This window comes from Rhineura floridana, chromosome 18 (genome assembly GCF_030035675.1).
Source record: "Rhineura floridana isolate rRhiFlo1 chromosome 18, rRhiFlo1.hap2, whole genome shotgun sequence".
NCBI lineage: Eukaryota > Metazoa > Chordata > Lepidosauria > Squamata > Rhineuridae > Rhineura > Rhineura floridana.
In genome coordinates this window covers 2,882,063-2,908,690 of record NC_084497.1, presented here as the reverse complement: position 1 = coordinate 2,908,690, position 26,628 = coordinate 2,882,063, and the positions used below count along the sequence as shown (strand labels likewise).

The following is a 26,628-nucleotide window of genomic DNA, read 5'->3' as shown; positions in this document are numbered from 1 at the left end:
CTTCTGACAGCTGCAATTTCCAGAGTGGTTTAACAGTCAGTGCCTCTTCCCAGGGAACTTTGGGAATTAATTGAATCATAGAGTTGGAAGGGGCCTGTAAGGCCATCCAGTCCAACCCCCTGCTCAATGCAGGAATCCAAATTAAAACATCCTTGACAGGTGGCTGTCCAGCTGCCTCTTGAAGGCCTCCAGTGTTGGAGAGCCCACCACCTCTCTGGGTCATTGGTTCCATAGTTGTACTGCTCTAACAGGAAGTTTTTCCTGATGTCAAGTCGAAATCTGGCTTCCTGCAACTTGACACATACTTCCGTGTCCTGCACAGAGATCCCGGCCCTCCTCTGTGTGAGGGGGAATCAGGGGTCTCCTCACAACTCTCTGCACCCTTCACAAACTACATTTCCCAGGATTCTTTGGGGGAAGCCACGCCTGTTTCAAAGTGGAATGATACTGGAACAAATGCACGACCCATGGAAATCAAGGAGCATGACTGCCTTAGGTCCATTAATTTCAATGGTCTACTGTTTCTGAGGAGACGTTAGCTAGAAACAATCCTCATTGTTTTAAACTTGTTTCGCCACGTCAAAGAGGCCTGCAGGTGGAGAAAGAAGCTGTAAAGATGTGCAAGATATGAAAGTGTCCGTTTTGAGTAAGAATTAGCAGTTATGTGGAAGGGGTGGTAAAACTGCCAGTTTCAGATTCTTATTTCCCCCCCTCAGTCTGAAGCTCAGTTTTCCACATCAGTTTGTGATATTTTTGTAAAAAAAAGAGGTATGAACATTCATCAGCATTTTTGCAAAGCAGCTTTCCCCAACCTAATACATTTTTGGGATGCTTATTTTTATGCATGCTTTTCCCCTAGCATCTTTGCACACATTACTTGGCTTCTACTTGCAAAATGCATAGAAGTGTGAATTTTCAAAGGATGGCTGTGTTTTGGTTCACATATTGTTTCAGAAAGTGCAAATTTGGTAGGTTCAGCTTTAAAAGCGAACTGAATTAAATTTGTCCCCCATCCCTGGGAGTCTGTGGCCCACTTTGATTTACCACCCACCCTATGTCAGCAGAAGGTGCATTCAGCTTCAGTTTCCCCATGCAGAGAACTATTCCGTTCAGTACTGGTTCCAGCAGTTGAACTGGGGGTTCGACTAGATGACCTCCGAGATCCCTTCTGACTCCAAACATCTGTGAATGTCTGATCAGTTTGGTAAGACCCAAGCAGGAGACAGCCTTAACTGTTAAGGTCAATATCTTGGGGGCAGCGGGGGGAAGCCACAGAGACCTTTTAAGCAGGTGCTTATCAAGTCGGAGCAACGAAGATAATGACTGGGTTTTTAAAAAATCAGAGATAAACTTTTGCAAATATCAAGTAGCTGTTACTTTTCAGCTGTTATCTGTCTCTCTCCCCCCCCCCGCCCTGTTGGACATTGGACCCCTAACGGTTTCTGGAAGCATTTTGTTGAAAGTTACACAAGAACTTCACAATGCAAGGACCAACACTTCAACCAGGGCTTAGCGTAGCAGAATTCAGCCAGACACCAGCACCCTCTCCAGCCTGCTTTCTCTGAAGGCAATAGGGCTCTCCTAACAACTCTCAGCACTCTTCACAAAGTACAGTTTCCATGATGCTTTTGGGGGAGGGGGAGGGGGAGAAGCCACGGTCATTTAATGCAGGATGACACTGCTTTAAGCGTATAGTGCAAAAGGGAGTCTTTGTACATTAAACAAGAGAGATCTTCCACCCTCGCCAAAACATTAAAATCCACCAGCAGCATAAGAGCATCAGAAGAGCCTGGTGTCTGGAACCAGCCACAGGAGGCCCGTCATAAGCCCAACATCCTGTAGACAACATTACAGTAGCCAAGCCTAGATGTGACTACGACAGTGTTGCGTGGCACGGGCTGTAAATTGGCATAGCCACCCAAGTGAGGATAATGTTCCTGGGCCTCTTGAGCTAGCTCAGGGTCCAGGAGCCCTCCCAACCTGTAAACTTATTTAGGCCAGCATCCTGTCCTCACAGTGGCCAACCAGATGCCCCAACAGGAAGCCCACAAGCAGGACCTGAGTGCAACAGAAACTTGCTCCCACCCTTTGGCGATTCCTGTCTCCAACTGCGAGGACAGAATGTAGCCATTGTGGCTTGTAGCCATGGGTAGCCTTCTCCTCCTCCACAGATTGTTCTAATCCTCATTTAAAGCCATCCAAGTTGGTGGCTGTCACTTCATTTTGTGGGAGCAAATCCCCAGGGATTCTATCGTTAGTCCTCAGTCTCCCAACATTCAGCTTCATTGGACATCTCAGCACCTCGGACAGCTCCTGGGAAACTCCAGAGTGGATTCCACTCCCCCACTAATAAAAACAACACCATCAAACATATGGCCCGGAGGAAACATGAATGGCCCCTTGAACTAACTCCAGGGAACAGACAACTGCTGATCTCAGCCCGCAACTCTTGCAGCCCCCCTCCTGACCGAGAGCAAGGTCAATTCTGCGTGGTGCTATTGTGTGTGTGTGTTGGAGACCACTTTCCAACGAGCCACTCACGATATCAGAATGGCAGCATTCATGATGCTAGTAGCACCCCCTCCACATCCAAGTGTACCCTGAGTATTTTCACGTTCCCCTTTCAGAGAGCCAAGCAAACAGTAACAGATCAATGCTTCACCGTTTGCTTTACTTGATCACACAAGTGGTACAGAAATGTAACAAAGGTTACAGATGTAAGGGGCAGCAAGGGGCAGTGGGCAAAGTCATTTAAGGGAGCCAGAGGTCACAGGGGCTGTGAGAAGGGGTTCCACAGATAAGGGGCAGCAAGGCAGAGTGGATGGAAACCCTCCAATCTACTCCTGGTTTTAGTTCAAGCTTTCAAGGAGTTCTCCAAGGTGCTAAACCTACTTTAGGACAGGTTTGGCTCCTTGGACAGCGCCTCGAAAGTTCCAGCTAAAACCCAGAGTGGATTCCGCTGCCCCATTGACATGGATCCACCAGGTGCCACTGCAGAGGAGAGTTTCAGGCGTAAGCAGCCCCTTAGGAGAAATGGGCAGAGTTGCCTAATGGAGAAAAGGACTGTTGGGCACCTGAGGATGGGAAAACTGAAGGAAGAAAGCTCACAGAAGAGGTGGGGTGGGAAGTGAGGGCAGGAAGGGGGAAGGCTTTTCTGTGGTGGCAGATGGCAAGCCCTGCAAGCTCATTCAGCAAGCGAGGAGGCCTTGTCAAAACCACCCAGCGCAGCTCCTCCTCTTCTTCACGATCCCATGACTTTGTGGATCCACGGAAGGTAGTGGGCGATGCGGGCGTACACCCCGGGAGGGAAGTCGTAGCCGTAGGAGACGATTCCATGTGCCACGCCGCCGCAAATCATGGGGCCACCGGAGTCCCCCTGTGGGGTGGGGGAAGAGAAGAAAGGAGGCAGCAGAGGGGAGATTTGACTCCACCTCTCGGGGGACTCGGGTCCTAGGTTCACTCTTCGGCCTCTCTAGGTACGACTGAGAATGCCCTCTCCTTGAAACCCTAAATAGCTGCTGCCAGTCAGTGTCAACAATACTGAGCTTGATGGACTTGGTGTAAGAGAGCTCCCGATTTAAAGCAGCTATTCAGAAACAGAACCTTGAGGACTGGGATCTTTAGAGGAAGTGCCGAGCTGAGTGGCATCCCCAAGTAGCACCAAGAAGGCTCCCTGCCTGAAACCCTAAAAGAGCTGCTGCCAGCCAGTGTCAACAATACTGAGCTAGATGGACCAAAGCAGCCCTTTATTCAGGAGCTTGAAGACCGGAATCTTAATTTATCTTTAGAGGAACAGTCATAGCTCAGGGGTTAGAGCACCTGTTTTGCTTGCAAAAGGTCCCAGGTTCAATCTCCAGGATCCCCAGGAAGGGCAGAGTCTGAGACCCTGGGGAGCCGCTGCCAGCCAGTGTTGACAATACTGAGACAGGCAGACCTACAATCTGATGTAAGGCAGCCTCCCTGAGTGTGCGACCCTCCCCGGGCTTTTTGCAGGCATTAAAATGAATTTGATCCAACCCCAGTGACCTCCCACCCCTTGCCTTTGCTGCCGACCCTCACCTGGCTGGAGTCCAGAAGCTGGAGGTGGCCGCCTGCGCAGATCATCCCGTCGTCCAGTGCCGGCCAGAACTTCAGGCACCTCCGGCGGCTGTAGATGGTGATGTTGGTCTCATAGAGTTTCTCTGCCATCCTCCTTTGATCAATCAGGCCCCAGCCTGCGATGCTGCAAGGCGTCCCCCCGGGGAGGTCGCTGCTCGATTCCGGCAAGCGCACTATCTGCACATATTTATTCAGCACGGGCTTGAAAGCCAACTGCGGGGAGGAGAGAGAGAGAGGAGAAGGGTTAAGCGGCCTACCCTTGCAATAGACATCCCTCTGTGGGGCTGATAAGAACCACAGCAGCACTGTTCCCAGTGGCTTTAAAATGTGGCTTTCTTTCCAGGAGACGGTACAGGGTCTCGCAAGGGCCATCGCTCAGCAGCAGAGCATCTGCCTCAGCGGTTGAGTGTCTGCAGAAGGTCCCAGGTTCAGTTCACAATGGCATCTCTGGGTAGTAGAGGTCCTATGCCTGAAACCCAGAGAGTTTCCCTAGCTCTAACCTGAACATGCAAAAATGCATTATGGATAGGGGAAATTCCTTGGCAGAAAGGTGTAGGTTAGGGCAAATGTGCATACAGAAATTGGTATATTAGGAGGACTTCCCACTAATTCACATTCAAATGCTAACAAATTTTCACGGGGACTTTTTTTTTTAATGTAGCAAACTGAAAATGAGAAAGCGAGATGCCAAAGTTGACAGATTTTGTCCAGCCCTTCTTACCACCCAGTTGTACTGTCTATGCTGCTAGTCCCTGTTGAGAGACAGCATCCCTGGAAGGCACAGTGAAGCAGCTGCACCAGGTCACCAAAGTGAGTATTCCGTACACGAGGACAGAGGGAGCCATTTGCTTCCTTCTGCCATAAGGATCATTGCCATTGAGGCGCAGATAGAGAAAGATGGTGGGGAACAAAAATATACAATACCTTCAGCAGAAGGATATCGTTTGAGGAGGTGACTCTGTTGTATTCTGGGTGAATGTGGTAAGACTCGACAGCAATGACTTGCTGGGATTCCTCAAAAGCGTAGATTTCATGTGCCCCCAAGATGACAGTTATGTCGCTGGAAACAAAGCATGCAATTGCATCAGTCAGCTTTAAAGGTCCGGCAATAAACTCACGTCTAACCTAATATTTCTCTTTTCTACAAAAATGTCTCCCCACTCGCTGCTAGCAGAATTCTGCAGCCCAGAACCTGTCATGCATGTCACATCTCCTACTTTTCCACACAGGATTGGACTAGGAATGCTGATGAAATCAACCCAAAATAATTGTTTGGGATGTGTGTGTGAGCGGTTGTCTGCCAGTCACCAACCCTTCTGAGACCAGGTCACCACCCCTCTGGGGTCCACATCCATGAAAAGGAACTGGAAGGGGATCCTTTGATCCAACTTTGAATTGGATACCTCGACTGGTCACCCTAGGCGACCTGGAATTCCACGCAGGTGAGTGAGCCAGGAAGTGTGATTGCCCCATCCCTCCTCTTCCAGCCTCTTTGACTTCCATGCTAGCCTCAAAGAAAGGGAAAGACTTTCTCCACAACCAGCGCAGAATGGAATTTGGATTCCTGCATTTATAGGCCCCTTCCAACTGTATGATTCTATGAATCACAGAAGGCTGGCACAGAATGATCAATCCATCTCTCCTCTTCCCCCGCCCCGCCCCAACACCTTTTGCTAGCTTACTAGCCTGTGTATTGAAGCTTGTCTTGGAAAAGAGGCTTCCCTCTTGCATGACCAGCACAGATATCCAGCCCACTAGCCACATTATGATGTTCACTTGTTTATGCCACGTCCGGAACAGAAACCAATCTAGCAAATACGACAAGTATTTACTGTTGTGGTGGATTTCAGTCCGTGAATGATACAAAATTGATGTCATTTCCCCATCCATTTGCAGTGTCTCCTTTGCGTTTTAATGAAATGAGTTGGAATATCAAAATGACAATGCAATTTACGAAAACTTATCAATCGAGTAATTTCATTACAGCTGACAGTGAGACAAACAGCATAGTTATTTGGCAGAAGATGAACTGCAGCAGAACAGAAACAGTGCTGCATGCAAGAAATACAGGATGAAATAGAAAATGGTGCCTGCTGACATCCCTGTTGGGGCAAGATTGGAGATACTTACTCAAGGCAGTGCGCGGCTGTCATTACCCACTGGGGTGCCACAAGGAATCCACCACAGTCAAGACTGCTGTCTCTCTTCAAGATTGCCATGTAGGGTCTGGAGTGGGGCTTGGCTTCATGGCCTCCGATAATATGGCTCCTCAAAGCATCTGGGGGAATCGTAAACAGAGGTCAGCTGCTGCTAGATCTTCTTAGTTCAAGAGTATTACAAACATATTTATTTATTTATTATTATATTTATATCCCGCCGTTCCTCCCAGCAGGAGCCCAGGGCGGTAAACAAATGCACTAAAATAAAAACACTGTAAAATATCATAAAAACAGATCTTAAAATACACTACAACGAAACATCCTTAAAAACCAATTAAAAAAAATCTTTTACAACTTTTTTTTTTCTAAAGCTTTAAAAACATCTTTTGGGTCTCTATGGGGTTGTCCCCACACGCTAGGGATGCTCCCCCCCCAAAAAAAATATATGTTTGCACTTCTGCAAACTTGGGTGATTTCCTTTGTCCTTGCTAATACCTTCCTCTTGTGCAGGGACTGAGAGAATAAACAAACAGCACTCACAGCCTGAACACTGGAATTAGGAGGAATCATATTAGCTTGGCAAAACAACAACACTGGTTCAAATGGGCTCATAAGTCTCTTTTGCTCACCTGGTTGGGCCAATGGAAAGGAAAGGAGCAGGGGGAGGAGAGTGTGGCAGAGACTCCACATCATGATGCACTGGATGCCAAGATGGGGAATTGCCTGGTCTTTAACTGTCTAGCTCTTTGGCCACAGAGCTTTTGCTGTCACCTTCTAATGGACTCCTCCCCCCCCCAGGAAGCCACACAGCCAGGCTTGCAATCTGATTGTGGGATGTCAGTGAGCTTAACCAGCACCATCTTCTTCCAGCTCATCACATGCAGGTCCTTCTCTGAAACGGCAATCAGATAGCAACATGATTCACACGGTTTGATCCTGTGGGGGTGGGGGGATGCAGGAAAAGCATGCTGAACCGCAAAAGGGTCCAGCTATGACCATATGAGAGGACGGGCTGACTTTGGAGATGGTCTGGAAACGTCAGCTGGTGCAGAATTTGGCAGCATGAGTTTTGACCAGGGCCAAGTATAATCTGGGGAGACTGCTCCCTTAGAACTACTGGGGCGCAGCCCTATCAACTTCAATCTGCAAACAGTTAGCCCCAGACTTGCCCGCCTTCTTCCTTGCAACCAGCCCAGGGGCTGACTCCGCCTCCTGTTGGTCTGCCTCCATTTTGCCCCACCAGTCCCCAAAGGGCACCAGCCACTATTGCACTCCATCTCTCCCCATCCTGTTCCCCCCCAAAGTCTTCCAGGGACCCTTATTGACAGATGCTTGTAGACCCATTGAAATTAATGGACCTCGGTGAGTCATATAAGCTCGTTTCAGTGGATCTCCTCTGAGCAGAACTAGCATTGGATACAAGCCATACATTCCCTAGACTGGTGGTTTCCAAATTCCTGCCCCCATGGACCACTTCAAAATTGCTGAAGGTCTTGGTGAACCACTTAATGATTTTCTTTTCCCCAGCTGGTTGTCGCCATTGGAACTCACTGTACTAGAAGCTTTATGATTTTCCATTGCATTTCTGTTGCTCCTTTTATTTCTTACCTAGAGACCAATCATATAAATTCACACTGCAAGGCAATAGAAGAAACACAATAAACAATTAAAGCACAATTAAAAATGGATATGACTATTTAATGCGAACGTGCCATGGACCACCTGAACGAAGCTGCGGGCCACGGGTGGGGAACCCCCTGCCCTAGACAAAAATCTATGGGGGTTGTAGTTCACCTTGATTGGAATCAGAGATGGCTTGGAGCCCAAAGAGTAGGCGGAGCCAGAGCTAATGACAGGTGGATCCAGAGCCAATCAGAGGTGACTCATTCCTCCCTGCTCAGTTCTGCAAAGGCAATAGTGAGATTAAAGAGGAGGGAGCTGGCAGCCAGGCCCACCCTCTTGACTGATCGTAAGTAAGAAGACAGGCAGGTGGGGGCTGGCTGAGGGCAGGCTGAAGTTGTGGGGGCAGTGCCCCATTTGCCCTAATAAACCAGCCTCGCCTGCTTGTAATGCAATCCTGCGAGGAAAGAGCATGCACTTCAGGCATCCTTGGGCTAAAGTGGTTCCTTGACCCAGATCAAAAGGAAAATGTATTATTATTATTAGTCGCTTGATGCCCGAAGGTCCCCAACGACTTCAGCAGTATTAAAGCACAACATATAAAACACACTATAAAATACATAGCAATAAACAACAAAACAATAGCAATACCACCCCCACACAGCCGCAGGAAGGTTTGGCAGCATATTAAAAACAAAACATCCGTATGGGTCTCCCCATCCCCAAAGTTCATCAACAGAGGCCCTTCTCCAAGTGCCACCTCAAGCTGAAGTGCAGAGGGCAGCTCCGAGGGATGGGGCCTTTTCAGTGGTGCCCCCTGGGGTTAAGGAAGGCTCTCCCTAGAGAGGCTCGATTGGCACCTACTTCAATGGCTTTCTGACACCCAGGCAAACACCTTTCTGACTGTTAACCCAGCCCTCATGAACATCCTTTTAACACCCTCTTGCTCTTAATTAGGATAATGTAAGGCCAATACTGACATTTTTGTCCCTGTTTGTTTTTTAAATTGTGGCTGTGTTGCACTTCCCTCTCCAGAGGGATTCTAAAGCTGCCAACTTGTAGCCACCCCCTCTTTGCGATATCCGAACATGCTTGATGACTGTCAGGACCCCAGCAGGATCAAACCAACATGAATCATCTCACTATCTGATTGCCGTTTTTAGCGAGGGATCTGCAACATGACCGGTCAGCGAAGGCGGCACTCACTACACTTGCTGACATCCTACAATCAAATTATTTCAGCCTCTGGCGTTTGTGGCTTCCTGGGGGGGGGGGAGGAGTCAAAGGGAAGGTGGTGATTAAAAGCTACAGGCTGGATAGTTGAGCCTCAGACACACATACACAGACTTTGGCAAGTAAACCATCAAGATGCAGAGACTCAACCAGCCTCTTCTCATCCTGCTGTTGTCGTTCTCATTGGCCCAACCAGGTAAGTAAACAAACCCGCCGCCGATGAGCTCTTTTGTACAACTCTCTTTTGGCCCAAGCCAGTACAATTCCTTCTATTTCCAAGGTTCAGGCTGCGAGTGCCGTTTGCTTTTGTCACCAAAATGGCACCGCCCACGCTCAGTGCTCTTCACTGGCCCAACTAGGCAAGTAATAGAGACTCACGCGCTCATTTCTGCTCCCCTTCTTTGGCCAAGCCAAATCTGATGCCTTCTAATTCTGATGCTCAGGCTGTGAGTGCCGTTCGTTTTCTCCATCAGCCCATCCACAAGAGGGAGGACGAAGCAGCACCGAGGAAACTCTCCAAGTCTGTGCAAGTACAAGAATATTTGTACTGTACAAGTGCAAGAATATTTAGGAGTGGGGGGACATCCCTAGCAGGGAAGGAAAACCCCCAAAAGACCCAGGTGAGGGCTGAGCGTGCTCACTGTGGCTGCACACACAGTGAATGACTGTTGACAGAGGGAAATTGGGAAGCTGGTGGGAAAGGAAATGGAACGAAGTGTCGTGGAGGAGGGTATGGCTAGCTGCCTGGCAGGCAGGCAAACTGCAGGTGAAGGTGTTTGCCTTGCAGCTAAGACGGTGGTGTCAAGATTGAACCCAAGCCTCTTGCTGATGTAAAAACAAAAGGCAGAACATAGCCATGGTGGCTAGTAGCCATTGGTAGCCTTTCTCCACCTTGAATTTGTCTAATTCTCTTTTAAAGCCATCCAAATTGGAGCTTCCTGTGGGAGCAAATTCCATCGTTTCATTCAGTGCTGTGCGTGAATAGTCCCTCCTTTTGCCTGTCCCGAATCTTCCAACGTTCAGCTTCAATGAATATCCTCGAGTTCTAGTAAAATATATACAAGATAGAAAGCGCATTAAATCCTGAACATCATCTAATTTCTGCATCAGGATGGAAAGATCTGCCCGTTTCGGTTATCTGTATTTCTGCACCAAATTGCAATTTTCTTTCTTTAAAAAAAATCCTCATGAAAATTCTCCAGCATTCTAGTGCAAATTTCTCCTAATAAACCATTTTTGTAGGCAGTTGTGACTCAAGTATACATATTTGCAAGTTCTTGTAGTATTTTAGAAAGTGCAAATTTGATAGATTTGGTTTTAAATGTGGACTGAGTCCAATATCCCTGGTGCTGTGTGAAGAAATACTTGCATTTGTCTGTCCTGGATCTTCAACATTAGACATACTCAGAGTAGACCCACTGAAATTAAAGGATATCACTTAGTTCGATACATTCATTTCAATGGGTCTGCTCTGAGTAAAATATGGTTGGATATATGACCCTGTGCTTCACTTGATGAGCCCAGGTTCTAATATTATAAAAGATGGAGAAAAACTCCTTTCTATCTCTTTTCTCCAAGCCATGTGCAATCATGTTTCCCCACCCCCATTAGGCACTTTTTGTAAGAGGGAGCAGAGGGTTGGACTAGATGACCCCAAATTCCTTTCAACCCTGATGAGTTCCCAGATTTTCCTAAAATGAAGCTTAAATATGTGTAGCTGCGTTTACGAACATGCTAATTCCATTCCCTTTTGCTTTTCTGTTCACTCCTTTCCCTCAGTTGGGTGGTAATCAACGAAGTCTTTCTCAGTGTAGATCCACTGGAATGACTGAACCAAAGTTAGTCATGTTTATTAACCTCAGTGGGTCTACTCTTAGTAGGACTAGCCTTGAATACCGCCCATTAACTTCCATGCCAGGAAATGGAAAGCTCATGAAGGGGGACACCTCTGTTACTCTCTCTATAGTTTGTTTGTTTGTTATGAGAGGGGAGGCTTTGTTACTGTCTATATAACGTATTTATTTTTATTTATTAAATATTTAAAAATGGTCACAGGTCGCTTTGCAAAGATAAGGTAAAACAAACAAAATATGTAATGAACAGAAACATTAAAATGTCTCATAAATTAACTACACCATAAAGTTGACTTGATCTGTCAACAGACAAGGCAGTGTTTTGGAAGGCACTTTAAATAATAAATAATTGAGGCAAGAGCTAGGGTTTTGGGGAGGAAATAGTTTAGTTTGTATTTCAGTGCAAACTTTCCAAATTCACAGTCCCTGAACCAACAGTGAACCGAAGTACACCTCTCCTTTGAAATTCCTTCTTTGCTGAACTTGCAACGCAGTTCTCCAGCCACAGAATGCATCTGAAAAAAAATGCATACAAAAAGAGATGCATTCTACTTAGCAGATACTGCATGCCAAATTCTTATGCTAGGGGAAATTGTGTGTTAAGAACACTTATATTGAGAGAAGCATGCATAAAATGGCATGTGCATTTTAGGGATGGAGAGATCTGTCAGTCTTGGTTCTCTGTTTCTCCTTTTCCCAATCTTAAATTCAGTTCTCAGCTTTTCTGCAGCAATTCACAATTTTTTAAAAAACAAATTCTCATGAAAATTTCTCAGCATTTTAGTGCAAATTTCACGCTATGAACACATTTTTGCAGGGAGTTTTGATGAAGGTACACATTTTTGCAGGCAATTTCTCCTATGCATGTTATTTTCACCCCATATTCATTTTAACGCACAGTTTCCTCTAATACATGCATTTTTGTAAACACTGTTTGGTTGGAAAACTGCACAGCAAAATTCAAATAAGTGCAAATTTTGAAGGGGCGCTGTGTTTCGGTTCTCATATTGTCTCGGATTTCATACATGCAGCTCGAAATGCGAAGTGAATCCTTGCCCATCCTTAATACATTTTTTTTCCTTTTAAAAAATCACAACTGGGCAAGCAACGGAAAAAATCAGGAGTTGAGAGCAACCAAAACACAAAGGTGCACCCTAGTGAGATGCACTTCAGCGAGGTCATATGTTAATAACACGCATGAACAAAGGAGATCTAGCAGCAGCTGACCTCTGTTTACAATTCCCCCAGATGCTTTGCGGAGTCAGATTATCGGGGGCCATGAAGCCAAGCCCCACTCCAGACCTTACATAGCCATCTTGAAGACAAGAGACAGTTTCGGCTGTGGCGGATTCCTCGTGGCACCCCAGTGGGTAATGACGGCTGCACATTGTATGAGGTATCTCCAATCTCTCACTGAACAGAAGACACAGTTTGCCGTTTCCTCCTGTATTTATGACATGCAGCACTGTTTCTGTCCCGCTCCGGTTCATCTTCATCCACCATTCATGTGGTGGTTGTGATTGTTGTAGGTGTGGTGGTGGTTGTGAATGCTAATATTATTAATAGATTTCTTATTCACTTGTTACCTGAAGGTTGCTAAGCAACTTACAACATGGTTAAAAACAAAAAATAAATCTGTCAGGCAATAAACACAAAACAATAAAGCAACGACTGTTCCCATACAGCCACAGGAAGCTTGGGTAACCCACTCATAACAAACTGTATCATCTCAGTCTGTTAAATGCCTGGGGAAAAAGGTACGTCTTTTTCTGGTGCTGAAACGACGTCAATGAAGGCTCCTGGCGGACCTCACTGGGGAGCGCATTCCACAGACAGGCGGCCATCACCAAAAGGCCACTTTCCCTTGTCACCACCCTCCCAGGGGGGACCTGGAGAGGGGCCTCAGACAAAGACCGAAGGGGTCCAGGTAGGTTCATATCAGGAGAGGCGTTCCAGGTGATATTGGGGTCCTGAGACATAGAGCTTTGTAAGTTAAAACCAGCACTTTGAATTGGGCTCAGAAGCATTTACCTTTCCTAGCAGCAGCACAGAATCTGGGCTGCAGAATTCTGCTGGCAGGGAGTTTGAAGACACGTTTGCAGAAAAGGGAAATATCAGATTAGATGCAAGTTGATTAAAAGATCTTAAAGCTGACCGATGCAATCATGTGCTTTGTTTCCAGCGATATAACTGTCGTCTTGGGGGCACATGACATCTCCGCTATAGAGAAATCCCAGCAAGTGATTGGCGTGGAGGCTTACCACATGCACCCGGAATATAATCTAGTCACCTTTGCAAATGATATCCTTCTGCTTAAGGTAACTCGTTCTAAGCAATCTATTTCTCTGTCAGCACCTCAAACAAATGGCTCCCTCTGTCTTCATGTACAAAATACAACAAAACAACTCTCCGTTTGGCGGCCTGACACAGTCACTTCACTCTGCCTACCAGGAAAGCTGTCTCTCAGCAGGGACTAGCAACATGGATTGTGCAAGAAAGCTGTAAACCTGGGACTTTCTGCATGCAAGGCAGATGCTCTGCCGCTGAGCTATGGCCCTTGTGAGACCCTGCAGTGTCTCCTGGAAAGAAAGCCACATTTTAAAGCCACTGGGAACAGTGCTGCTGTGGTTCCTATCAGCCCCGCAGAGGGATGTCTATTGCAAGGGTAGGCCGTCTAACCCTCCTCCTCTCTCTCTCTCCTCCCCACAGTTGGCTTTCAAGCCTGTGCTGAATAAATATGTGCAGATCGTGCCCTTGCCGAAATCGAGCAGCGACCTCCCCGGGGGGACGCCTTGCAGCATCGCAGGCTGGGGCCTGATTGATGAAAACCGGGCCACCAAGATCCTCCAGGAGACCAACATCACCATCTACAGCCGCCGGAAATGCCTGAAGTTCTACCCAACGCTCGACGACGGGATGATCTGCGCAGGCAGCCACACCCAGCTTCTGGACACCAGCCAGGTGAGGGGCAACGGCAAGGGGTGGGAGTTCACCGGGGTTGGACTCCAACTCCTGGAAACCTCAGTGGGCAAGATGGCCAATGGTCAGGAATGGGGAGGATTTCTCATCCAGCAGCACTGGGAAAGCGTTGGCCCCAAGAGAGATGTTTGCATTAAAAGTTCAAATTCATTCCAAATGGTTGCAAAAAGCCTGGGGAGGGTCGCAGGAAAAGGAGCTTTCCCCTCCCACGCTCAGGGAGACTGCCTTACACCAGGTCAGATCACTGGTCCGCCTATCTCAGTATTGTCAACACAGCGTGGCAGCAGCTTTCCAGGGTTACAAACTCATCCTGGAGACTGAACCTGGGGCCCTTTGCATGCAAATCAAGGTGCTCCACCATGGGGTTACGGCCCTTCCCCTAAAGATTCCAGTCCTCAAGGTTCTGTTTCTAAACGGCTGCTTTGAATACATCATGTCAGGCCCTTTGTCCATTGAGCTCAGTACTGTTGACACTGATTGGCAGCAGCTCTTTAGGGTTTCATGGAGAGGGCATTCCCAGTCTTACCTGAGCATGAACCTCGGCCCCCAGTCCCCCAAGACATGGAGCCAAATCTTCCCTCTACTGTTACCTTTCTTCTCTTTCCACCCCCCCCAGGGGGACTCGGGCGGCCCAATGGTTTGCAACAGCGTGGTGCATGGAGTCGTTTCGCATGGCTACAGCTTCCCTCCTGGGGTCTACACTCGCATCGCCCACTACCTTCCTTGGATCCAGAAAGTCATGGGATCGTGAAGAGAAGCAGCAACGGCAACTTCACAATTGCTTCTTGAAAAGCTTTCTACTTGCTTAATAACTTGCAGGGCTTGCATTCCGCAACTCCAACTCCTAACCCCGTCCCAACACACCCTCATCTCAAATACTGCAAACCCCCACCCCCAAAAATCCTATCGGGATAAGCAAATCTGTGAGATTGTTACTGCACAATTGCATTTTCTGCGACTCACCTTCTCCAGCCAGCGTCTATCCCCTTCCTGTCATGAGCCCCCATGGAGCGTTCCTGGAGCGATCAGGAGGAGGAGAAGGAGGAGATGGGATCCAGGGGAACGGCCCAGTGGGATCCAGTGGGAGGGGGCTGAAAGAGGACCAGGCATCAGCATTTGTGACAGGGACAGCTCTACCCCCTTAGGCCCAGCCTGAGTTTGCCAACATGTGACTGATGGTCACCCAAAATTACTCACCTGGGAGCACCCTGTGAGAAGATCCCAACTCAATGGAATGGCATGGTTTCAATCTCGGAGCACTTCTTCAGTGCACAAAGAAAATGCAGGTTTCCCAAGAAAAGTCAAAGAAAAACCTGGGAGGGAGGGAGGAGAGTGGAATAAGTGCTTTGCTTTGTTGCAATTCTGTCCCGCTTTCCGTGATTGAATAAAGCAAACAGTTGCATTGATCTTGTCCTGCTTATTTGGCTCTCCAAAATGAAAATACGAAAATTCTCAGACGGGTGGGCTCCCAGTTTCGCGAAGGCTGCCGTTCCAATTATGCAAATGGCCTCGTTGGGAACTGGCTTTCTGCACTTACCAGATTTTCAACAGAAAAGCTACAGCCAGATTCAATGGGAGGAAAGATGGGGTGGCATTTTGATGCAGACAATGTTGCATGGACGACAGCGTAGCCCTGATCCCACATTAAACACACACAGTCTTCCAGCGCATCATCTGCAATCAAGCTTTCCCTGCCGCCTTTCTCTCACTCTGATAACATTGCTTAAATTCATTGTGGTAGCCGTATCCTATATGTATATCAACCAGTCAGTAAAAGACACTCTCTCCCTCTCTCACACACACACACACACACTTAAAACTAATGGACATTCTGGCCATGGGTAAGCAATGAGTTAATCCTCCCAGTATCATTAGGCAGAGCAATAGATCTTATACATGTAGCCAGATAACAGTACAGGTAGATCTAACTTGAAGACAAAGCTTGTCAAATTGGATCCAAAATTATCTTCCAAAAGCTCAGGGCAAAGGCAGAGAAAATGAGTACATTAGCTGACTACTGCTGTTGCCCCCCTCCCCCAGCACATGTAGGGGTGTAGTTGTCTCGGGAAGGGGGTCTTAGACCCCTTACCTTTTTTTAGGAGCAGGGTCCCTATGTCTCCAGCACCTTGTGAGCCGATCAGCATGAAAGGGGGTGTTAGCCACTGAGAAGAATCTTCTAATGTGTCTCCTGTTGATTGGAGCCAATTGGAGTGAAAGGAGGTGAACCAGCCACCGGGAAGACTCTTCCCAGTAGCTAACACACTCCCCTGTCATGTTGATCAGCTCCTAGGGACGATAAATGTGTAGACGCTGAACTCAGTAATTCAAGCAATATCTCTGATCTCTGACTATAAGGAAGGACAGTCAAATGATCACAGTGAATCAAAAATCACTATTTGAGCCTGGCCAGATTATTCTATAATATTAGAAGGGGCGTGGCTGTGAAGGGGCATGCCCTGTGACTATCATGAAGGGAGCCTACACGTCTGAATTTGCCACTACACTATTGAGCACACAGTATTCAGGGGTAGACTATCTCTAGACCTGGAGGTTCTACAGGATGTGGCCAGCACAAATGGCTAATTATCTGCTCTAAGTGGGCCACATCCCCTTGCTGCCTCCTCCGTGGGATCTGGCACCGGGACAGAACGTGACACTTGGTACTACTGGAGCGAGGCATGCTCACACACACACACAAATGGTTTGGTGCTAGTAGCAGCCATGCAAACTTCTTGGTGCTGCTGGAACAGCAAAACTCCTTGTGCTGCCGTTGCCATATGCCCGAAAACTGGGTGGCTGGCCTTCGGGAAGCACTGCGTATGGGGTTTGACAGGTGGGTGGCCCCACAGGAGTGGGGCCAGACACCCTTGTTGTACAACACGGGATTGAAATGTTCAGCCCCAACACTTTCCTTGGGGGAGGGTACTTGAGGGGAAGTGTGTGTGTGTATATATATATATATACACACCCCAACAATATCCAGAGTAGTAGGAAGAAATAAGGAATTTGGGGTGTACAGCTCCACAATAGACTTTGAGTTACCCCAAATCATATAATTACAACTCCAGGGGAGAAAGACATTTAGAAGAAGATGCATCTAAATGTTCAACTGCTACTAATTGGGGGGGGGGAGAAACTAACAGAGGCCATTTTTTTGTGAATTGCAAGCAAGTTTTTGTTTGTCAGATCGACATTGCGCTCATTTTTCCTTACGCCCCAGGACAACGTTGGATCCTTTTGCGATTTAACGCCATCTCAGAGAGGACTGTCTCTTGGATGTATGGGTGTATGACTTAGAGTGGCCCAGAGTTTATTATGGAGTGCATTCCAAAGGACAATCTGTGTGGTTTTTTATCCAGTTGGGGTCCCGGCCGCAGAGGAGTGACTTGCCGTGAGAGGCTACCTGATGCCAAGTTGTGCTACTTTGGACATTCCTGCTAGGTTGCAATATGACAACCTGAGGTTTGACCCGGTCCAGGCATTATGGACATGTCACGCCAGTTCCCTCTCTTCTTCACTGGCTTCCGATTCATTTCCAAGCTCAGTCCAAAGTAGGGAGTTTCAGCTCTAACACCCTACATAGCTTGAAGCCCCCTCAGTAGATAGCTTTGAACGCTTTTTTCCCTTGGCTTTTTCGTAGCATTATTCAAAATAATATGGGATGTAGAAACTGATCTGGGATGCTGATTTGGGGTATGTGATTTGTGTAGGCTGTGTGTGTGTGGAGGGGGGTGTTTTTTGTGTGTTGCCCACCATTAGAATGTGGCCCCTGGAAGTTTCGCTGGGTATGAACCTGGCCCTTTGGGCTGAAAGTGGCCCCCCACTCCAGATCAAAAGGAAATCTTCTTCCTCTATGTGCCTCCCCATGCCCCAAGTTCATCAGTGGAGGCCCATCTCCAAGGGCCCCCTCAAGCTGAAGTGAGGAAGGCGGCTCCGAGGGAGAGGGCCTTTTCAGTGGTGGCCCCCACAAGTTATGGAACGCTCTCCATAAAGAGGCTCGCTTGGCCCCTACTTTGATGGCATTCTGGCATTTCTGACTGTTAACACATGACGCACTCAGGTCCATTAATTCCCATGGGTCTACACTGAGTAGGACTTAATCCCCAGTCTGGAAGTGCCCCGAGTGTGCTTATTATTGTTTCAGAAGAACCAAGGAAAAAAGTGCAAGGATCAATGCTCAAGCAGTTGCTTTACTTGATGATACAAGTGGGACAGAATGCAAGAAAGCAAAGCCACTCATTCCACTTTCCCCCCTCCTTTCCCTTTTCTTGATTTCCTTTTGCAGCCGGCTATCATCTCATCATCACAAAATGAGCCGGAGAAGGCAACTCACAAAAATACAAGCATGCAGTTATAACCCTACAGGTTTTCTTTCTTTTTGGTCTGTGCATGTGTTTGCAGCATTTGGGACTGGAGAGGCATTGCAGAATGGAAGCTGTGCAGGGTTGTTGTTGTTTCATTTAAGCATGCAAAAGGCTTTTTAAAAAGCAGAAATACAGCTGCTCCGGCTTCTTCTCTTCATGACTCCATGGTTTTGTGGATCCAAGGAAGGAAGGCGGCGATCCCGGTGTAAACCCCAGGAGGGAAGTCGTTCCCGAAGGAGACGATTCCCTGCGCCACACCATTGCACACCATGGGGCCACCTGAGTCCCCCTGTGGAAGAGACAGAAGAGCCCCCTGAGTCAAACGATGACTTACCTAGGAAGCTGAACATGTGGTATAGCGGTTTAAGCATTAGACTGCAACCTGGGAGACCAGGGTTTGAATCCACACTCAGCCATGAAGCTCACGGGGTGGCCTTGGGCCAGTCACTGCTTCTCAGCAGGGTTAAATGAGGAAGGGGGAGAACCATGTACCCCACCTTGAGCTCCTTGGAAGAAAACGCTGGATATCAGTGCAATAAATGAAATGAAATTATATGGTTTCAAACAATATTAGTCTTTAACAGTGCTGCATCTAAGGATGGCAATGATCTCTGCATTTTCATTCTCTCTCTTTTTCCACTCTGAAACTGAGTCCTCTGACTTTCTGCAGCAATTTGCAATTTTCCTCATGAAAATTCTTCAGGCTTTAGGTGTGAATTTCTGCAACGAAGCTCATTTTTGTCTGCAGTTTTGACTAACTTTCACGTTTTCGCAAGCAATTCCTCCTAATGCAATGCATTTTTGTGTGCTGTCTTTAAATGCACACTTGCCCCCCTAATGAATGCATTTCTGTCAACACTGTTTGGCAGGAGAACTACATTGCAAGAATTCAGAGAAGGGTGCATTTCGAAGCATGTCAGGCTGTGTTTCGGTTATCACTTTGCTTTTGAAAGGGGCAAATTTGATAAATTTGGCTTTAGATGAGAACCAAGTTGAATTTCTCCCCCCTCCTGAGCTGCAACCCACTCTGGGACCTTATAGCAAAGCCTATTCTAATAATAATAATAATAATAATAATAATAATAATAATAATAATAATAATAATAATAATAATAATAATAATAATAATAATAATAATCCAAATCAGACCATCGGTCCATTTGCCTCCATATTGTTGACACTGACTGGCAGTGACTCTTTAGGGTTTTCACATCCCATTGGAAATTGAAGCTGGGTCCTTCTGCATGCCAAACAGATGCTCCACCATCGAGTGGTGGCCTTTCCCATAAAAATAAAAGATGCCAGTCCTCATGGTTCTGGATCAAAATGTGATTTAAATAGGAACCTGCTTTACAATGAGTCAGATCATTGGCCCATCTAGCTCTCTATTGTCTACACTGACCGGCAGCAGCTCTTCAGGGTTTCAAGCAGGGGACATTCCCGACCCTACCAGGTGGTGCCACTGGGGATTGAACCTGAGACCTCCTGCATGCAAGGCACATGCTCCGCCCACTGAGCTACAGCCCTTACTTAGGAAGCGGGTTGGGTGTGTGCGCACATAGGCATGTGTGTGCCTGTCTGTAAGAGAGAGCTTGAGTTTCTTGTCTATGTATGTGAGAGACCATGTGACAGGAAGAGTGTGTGCAGAACGAGAGGAGCTGAGGTGCGTCAGAGAGTTCAGCTTTGTGTGGCTTTTGTACCGTCTGAGACGTATTTCACAGTTTGTGGTTTGAGTCGCTTCCTTGAGTCACCTGTTTCCCCCCAAAAGCTTTGAGACAGCCACACCCTTTGAGAAGGGCCATAGCTCAGCGGCAGGGCACCCCCTTTTGCATGCAGAAGGCCCCAAGTTTGATCCTTGCCACCTCCAAGCAGAAAGGCCCCAGCCTGAAAAATCCCAGAGACCCAGTCTCCTGCCAGCCAGTGTCAACGGCGCTGAGCTCAACAGCCAACAGTATGACTCAGAGGAGTGGTTCAAAGGCCTTCCATAATTCCTGACCGCTGGCCATCCAGCTGTGGGGAGCTGGAGTTCAACCACATCTGGAGGGCTGCAATGTTTCCCAGCCCTGCCCGCAGTGGCTGGTGTCCCGCAGCTGCTGTTGGCTACCCGCGCAGATCATCCCGTCGTTGAGCACCGGGTAGAACTTCAGGCACTTCTGGCGACTGTAGATGGTGATGTTGGTCTCGTAGAGCTTCTCTGTTTTCCGGTACTCATCAATCAGGCCCCAGCCCGCAAGGCTGCAGGGCGTTCCCCCGGGGAGGTCGCTGCTCGATTTCGGCAAGCGCACGGGCTGGACGTACTTATTCAGAACGGCCTTGAAAGCCAGCTGGGGGAAGGACAGGGAGATGGGCAAGAGTCAAAGCAATCTGCCTTTGCAGTGTGGACCAAGAATGTTTCCTGAGGAGCCACTGCTAAGTCAGTGTTGACAGTACTGAGCTAGATTGGCTAAAGGTCTGACTCAGTGTAAGATGTCTTATGAAGGCTTTGTGCCTTTGAAATGCCAGCTCCTTTGAAGGAGAGACAACAGCCAGGGGGTGGAGAGGGGACTACATATCTGGTTATTATTATTTATTGCATTTATATACCGCCCCATAGCCGAAGCTCTCTGGGTGGTTTACAAAAATTAAAAACGTTAAAAACAAATATACGAATTTTAAAAACACATGCTAAAATGCCTGGGAGAAGAGGAAAGTCTTGGCCTGGTGCCAAAAAGATAAGAGTGTTGGTTAAAAACAGAGGTGTAGTCGTGTGGGTTCTCAGGGGGTCTTAGAACCTTTACTTTTGTGGGAGCAGGGTCCCAATGTCTCCAGCACCATGTGGGACAATCAGCATGAAAGGGGGTGTTAACCACTGAGAAGAGTCTTCTAACATGCTTCTTGTCTGCTGTTTGGAGCCAATCTCAGTGAAAGGAGGCAAGTCAGCCACTGAGAAGACTCTTCTCAGTGCTAGCACTCTCCTCTTTCATGCTTATTGGTTCCCAGGCATTAACAAGGATCTCATACTCAATCCCACAGCAAAAAAAAGTGAGGTGGGGACATAGCTGTGATCAATATGAAGGGACCCTGCACTTCTAAATTTGCCACTACACCACTGGTTAAAAACAAACAAGTTTCTGGTCCTCATGAAAGGGCATGTTCAGCCTTGAGAAGAGAAGGCTCAGGGAAGGTATGATAGTACTGTTCAAGTCCTTGAGAGATTGTCACACAGAGGAGGGCCAGGATGTCTTCTCGATCGTCCCAGAGTGCAGGACACAGAATAATGGGCTCAAGTTGCAGGAAGCCAGATTTCAGCTGAACCTCAGGAAAAAAGTCCTAACTGTTAGAGCGGTACGACAATGGAACCAATGACCTAGGGAGGTGGTGGGCTCTCCAACCCTGGAGGCATTCAAGAGGCAGCTGGACAGCCACCTGTTGGGTACGCTCTAAGTTGGATTTCTACATTGAGCAGGGGGCTGGACTAGACAGCCTTAAGACCCCTTCCAACTTTACTATTCTATGAATCTATGAGAATGGAAATGCAGAACTCATGTGTGTACATGTATATGTGTGTGTGTCTGATAACCCCCCAAAAAACCACCACCTCATTTGCAGTGGGGACAAATAGTGACACTTTGCCTGTTTGGAGGTTGGGGGTGAAGATAGAAAGCAGAGGTTTTGGGCCTTCCATTTGCTTTGGCAGGGCCAGAAATTATTTTTATTTTTTAAAATACAGACATCATCCCCTACCCCCTCTCATTCCCCTTTCAAAATAATGCTACAATCATGGCCTAGCCTCAGGGCTTTGTGGGGGAGGGACGTCCCAGGGGATCTTTTGTATCCCTTGGGCTTATTTGACTTTTGCTGATGGTGCACCTTACCTTCTGAACACCTTCCTCCATTTGCCCCCAATAGATAGAAATCCCCATGCAAAGGACTGTTATCTTCCCAGGTCAGCCTCCATTGGACTTGCTCTAACTGAGGAATCCAACTCTGCCTGAATCTGATCGATTCTGTCCCTAAAGTGCTTTGTAAAGTTGTTTACAGCAGGCTTCTCTTGGCCAGATGACAAAAGTCCATTTCACCACTCAGAAAAGCTCTGCCTACTTGCAGACGCAATGGTGGCAGAGAAGCAGGCTTTTTCTGCCACCACCACTGCCACATGGTAGGCATGATAGCGCAGACTTACCTGTGTTCTGTCAGGTTGGGATCAAGATTTGCACCCCCCGTGCTCCAGCCGCCAACCCTCCTGTTCCATCGCACACAGATCGCTGGAATACCAAGGTGACCTCCGTGCTCCACAGCGACAGAGAAGACACTCAGGAGCGATGGCGTTGACGCCTCTACGCACCTCACCATTCCACAGTGAGACTGTGGTAGAGAAAGAGAGCTCTTGGAGCAACTTACCTTGAGCAGAAGGATATCATTTGAAGTGTTGAAAGAGCAATATTCTGGGTGGATGTGATACGACTCGACACCAATTACTTGCTGACAGTCCTCGATGTCAGAGAGATCGTGCGCCCCTAAGACAACAGTCATGTCACTGGAAAACAAGAGCATCAGCTTGCATCAGTTATGGCTACAGAACCAGTAAGTAACCCATAAGAAGAGCTGGATCAGGCCGAAGGGGGCCCCCTCTAGTCCAGTACTGGAGCAACTTCCACACTATGAGCTATCCATGCTGCTGAAACACCTCAGAGCAACTTGCTCGCTATTTTATTTATTTATTTAAAACATTTCTATCCCACCCTTCTGCCCTATAATAGGGCACTCAGGGCGGCTTACAAAAATAAAATCAAACATGCACACAATAAAATTGTAAGCAGTAAAATCACAAAAATAGTAAAATAAATTAAAATACATAAAATACAATCAATGAGCTATCCATGGTGCTGAAACACCTCGGAGCAACTTGCTCACAAGAGCTATCCATGGTGCTGAATCGCCTTGCCCTATGACAGGGGTGGCAAGCCTTTGGCACTCCAGATGTTGCTGAACCACAATTCCCATCATCCCCCAGCAAGCGTGGCCCATGGGCAGGGATGATGGCAGCTGTGGTTCAGCAATATCTGGAGTGCCAAAGGTTCACCACCCCTGCCCTATGAGCTCCTCCACTGCACCAAAACAGAAGAATGCTGGATCAGGCCAGTGGCTCATCTAATCTTCTTCTCAGTAGCCAACCAGATACCCAAGGGGAAGCTCCAAAGCCCGACCCGAGTGCAAGAGCACGCCCCCCCTCCTGTAGTTTCCAGCAACTGGGAATCGGAAGCAAGCTGCCTTAGACTGGGGGCAGAATATAGCCAACATGGCTAGTAGTTATTGTTCTCTCTTGATGTCATGCAGGATGAGGTGTGGATAGGGACTGGCAAAGCCATCAATTTCAGTTCCTCTCTGTTTGCAATTTATTTATAAAAGTCCTTGTGAAAATTCATCAGCGTTTTATTTTGAATTTCTCCACACATTTTTGCATGCTACTTTTTTTGCCTCACATGCACATTTTTGCTATTATGCCTAATGTAACGCACTTCAATTGGTCCTTTGCACTGCATTCCAGCCCTCACTGTTCTGAACCAAAAGTCTGACTTAAATAGGAAATTATAAAAGAACTGGTTTCACTAGGAAGCTGCCTTACCCATTGCTCCTTCTAGACCAGTATTGTCTGCACTGACTGGCAGCAGCTGTCCTGGGCTTTAGGCATGGGTGTTTCCCTGCCCTAGCTGGTGGTGATGGGGACTGAAGCTGAGACCTTTTGCATGCAAAGCACATGCTCTGTCACTGAGCTATGGTCCTTTCCTTCAAAAGAAAGGAAGAATCCAGTCCTCATGGTTCAGAAGAAAGGGCTGGTTGAAATAGGACCAACTGAGCAGGGTGTGTGTGTGTGTTTGTGTGTGGACAGAGAGAGAGTTGATATTGCAAAGGTAGGTCACATTTAACTGTTCCCTGCTGGCCTCTCCTCTCTCTAGCTGACTTTAAAGCCCTTCCCAGCCCCCTGTGCAAAAAGACCAGCATCCAACCCTTAAGCATTGTCTCTATGATCACCAGGGACTGGCAATACTTACTCAAAGCAGTGTGCAGCTGTCATGACCCACTGGGGATCCACGAGGAATCCACCACAGTTGTAGCCCTCTTCTGTTTTGAGCGTGGCCATGTAGGGTCTGGAGTGGGGCTTGGCTTCATGGCCTCCGACAATCAGAGTCCGCAAACGCACTGCAAGAATTGTAAGCGGAGGTCAGCGGCTGCCTGCTCCCTCTTGCTAGTTCAAGGTCACAGCCCCAATGAGCTTACAATCCATTTTGCCAGTGTGGGACTTGAAGAGGGGAAAGGGGTCCAGAGGAAAGCAGGGGTGGGAGGGATGGAATTAAGTGTGTCCACAAATGCAGTTATGCACCCTGAACCTTCGCGCTGGGAAACGTGGAGTCGAAGGGTTCTTGGAGGTCCTCTAGTCCAACCCTTTGCTCCCAGCAGGATCTATGAAGCAGGGCTTTGCAATGACAGCCCCCCATGTCCAACCTCTGCTAAAATACTTTCCATGAAGACGAGTCCACCACCTTCCTAATGAAGCCTTTTCCCCCATTGAACAGCTCTTAATCTTTGACAGGTTGTCCTAATGTCAAGCCAAAATCCGCTTCCCTAACAATGCCCCCCTATGGGCTCTAGTCCTACCCTCTGGAGCGACAGCGCAGGAGGCTGCTCCATCTTCTGTGTGACCATCAGATATCTGAAGGCAGCTGTCACATCTTCTCCAGCATATCCAGCTATTCCAAGCATTCCTCATCATTTTCCTCGCAGCAAGGAAATTGCTTGTGGGCATTGTTCAAAGATTTCCAGATTCCTCACCATCCTAGTCACTCTCCAAAGGGTTATCCTAATTTTCCCTGGCCTTACCATCAGGCAGGTGAATTGGCCCTCCTCACAACTGCAAATCTTAAGTGAGGCAGCAAAAACTATCATGCTTTCACCACCCCTGGAGGTCATCCAGCAGCTGTGGATCACACCAACTCTGGTGCCCCCTGACTTGTAAGGGCCTTATGGGGTTCCCCCCAAGTATGAGAAAACAGAAATTAAATTGCTTCAAATATTATTGCTCTTTAAAAACAAAAAAGCTTCTCTGGCAACTAGAAAGCAAACAAGGGTTGAATCCAACTCAGTTCTACTCAGAGTAGACCTACTGAAATGAATGGCGCCAAGTTAGCCATATCCACATAGCCATATGGGTCTACTCTGAGTAGGAGTAATGTTGGGCTGCATTCAATTAAATCCTACTCAGTGCAGGCCCATTGGAATGAATGAGCCTACTCTACTCTTCTCTGATTCTGTTGGGAATGCTTTGATTTGGATTCCTGCATTGAGCAGGGGGCTGGACTCGATGGCCTTATAGGCCCCTTCCCACTCTACTATTCCAAGTTAGCAGTGTCCATTGCCTTGAATGGGCCTACTCTATGTAGGACTAGCATTGCTTCCCACACCCTAATGGTTTCAAATGGTCTCTGTGCAAATGTTTGGTCCGCCCTCTTGAGCGTGGGCGATGCCGTTTTGGCGACAGAAGCAAATGGCACTCACAGCCTGAACATAGGAAATAGAAGGAATAAGGTTGGCTTGGCCAAAAGGGAGGAGTAAAAATGAGCTCATCAGCGGTGGGTTTGTTTGTTTACTTACCTGGTTGAGCCAACGAGGAAGACGAGAGCAGGAGGAGAAGAGGCTGGCGGACTCTCTGCATCTTGACGTTTTGCTGGTCACGGAAAGGATGGATTGGCTGCCACTTTACTATCCAGCCTCTCGACTGAGCTTTTAATCACCACCTTCCCTTTGACTCCTCCACCACTCCCAGGAAGCAACAAGGCTTAAACGATCTGATCGTGTGATGTCAACAAGCTTAATTAGCACAATCTTCTCTGGCAGGTCCCTCGCAAAAATGGCCATCAGATAGGGAGATGTTGCACATGGTTTGACCCCCCTGGGGTCCTGATATTTATTTATTTATTATTTATTTTGTTTCATTTTTAGACCGCCCATAGCTAATAGCTCTCTGGGCGGTGTACAAACAGGATTAAAATACAATAGTATAATAAAATCAATAACACATAACAGCAAGTTAACTAACAATGTTAAACATGAAAACATTAAACATTAAAAAGCCTGGGAGTATAGTCAGGTCTTAACCTGGCGCCTAAAAGAAAGTACCGTAGGCACCAGGCGTATCTCCTCAGGTAAGCTGTTCCAGAGTTCGGGGGCCACCACAGAAAAGGCCCTAGATCTAACAACAATCCTCCGGGCTTCCTGATGAGTTGGTATGATGATAGCCAGTGAGATGGCCGCATTGCAAAAGGTGACCATAAGAAGCTACTTTAA

General features: G+C 47.5%; 3 protein-coding genes across 3 annotated transcripts; 1 reads left to right on the top strand and 2 right to left on the bottom strand.

Moving 5' to 3' along the window:
* Nucleotides 1–2,435: 2,435 nt before the first annotated feature.
* LOC133372433 (mast cell protease 1A-like) lies at nt 2,436–7,012 on the bottom strand. Its single transcript, XM_061601038.1, has 5 exons — nt 6,887–7,012; nt 6,229–6,376; nt 5,023–5,158; nt 4,060–4,311; nt 2,436–3,376 (listed from the first exon to the last, which is right to left on the bottom strand). Exons 1-5 carry the CDS (start codon nt 6,948–6,950, stop codon nt 3,242–3,244), a joined length of 735 nt encoding a protein of 244 aa, XP_061457022.1. The 5' UTR covers nt 6,951–7,012; the 3' UTR covers nt 2,436–3,241.
* A 2,180-nt stretch (nt 7,013–9,192) lies between these two features.
* On the top strand, nt 9,193–15,348 carry LOC133372405 (mast cell protease 1A-like). The gene is made up of 5 exons (XM_061600956.1): nt 9,193–9,306; nt 12,212–12,359; nt 13,146–13,281; nt 13,673–13,924; nt 14,559–15,348. The coding sequence occupies exons 1-5, from the start codon at nt 9,246–9,248 to the stop codon at nt 14,691–14,693; spliced, it is 732 nt and encodes a 243-aa protein (XP_061456940.1). The 5' UTR covers nt 9,193–9,245; the 3' UTR covers nt 14,694–15,348.
* A 2,859-nt stretch (nt 15,349–18,207) lies between these two features.
* On the bottom strand, nt 18,208–26,151 carry LOC133372495 (mast cell protease 1A-like). The gene is made up of 5 exons (XM_061601196.1): nt 25,936–26,151; nt 24,339–24,486; nt 22,687–22,822; nt 20,382–20,630; nt 18,208–18,598 (listed from the first exon to the last, which is right to left on the bottom strand). Exons 1-5 carry the CDS (start codon nt 25,994–25,996, stop codon nt 18,461–18,463), a joined length of 732 nt encoding a protein of 243 aa, XP_061457180.1. The 5' UTR covers nt 25,997–26,151; the 3' UTR covers nt 18,208–18,460.
* Nucleotides 26,152–26,628: the final 477 nt, after the last annotated feature.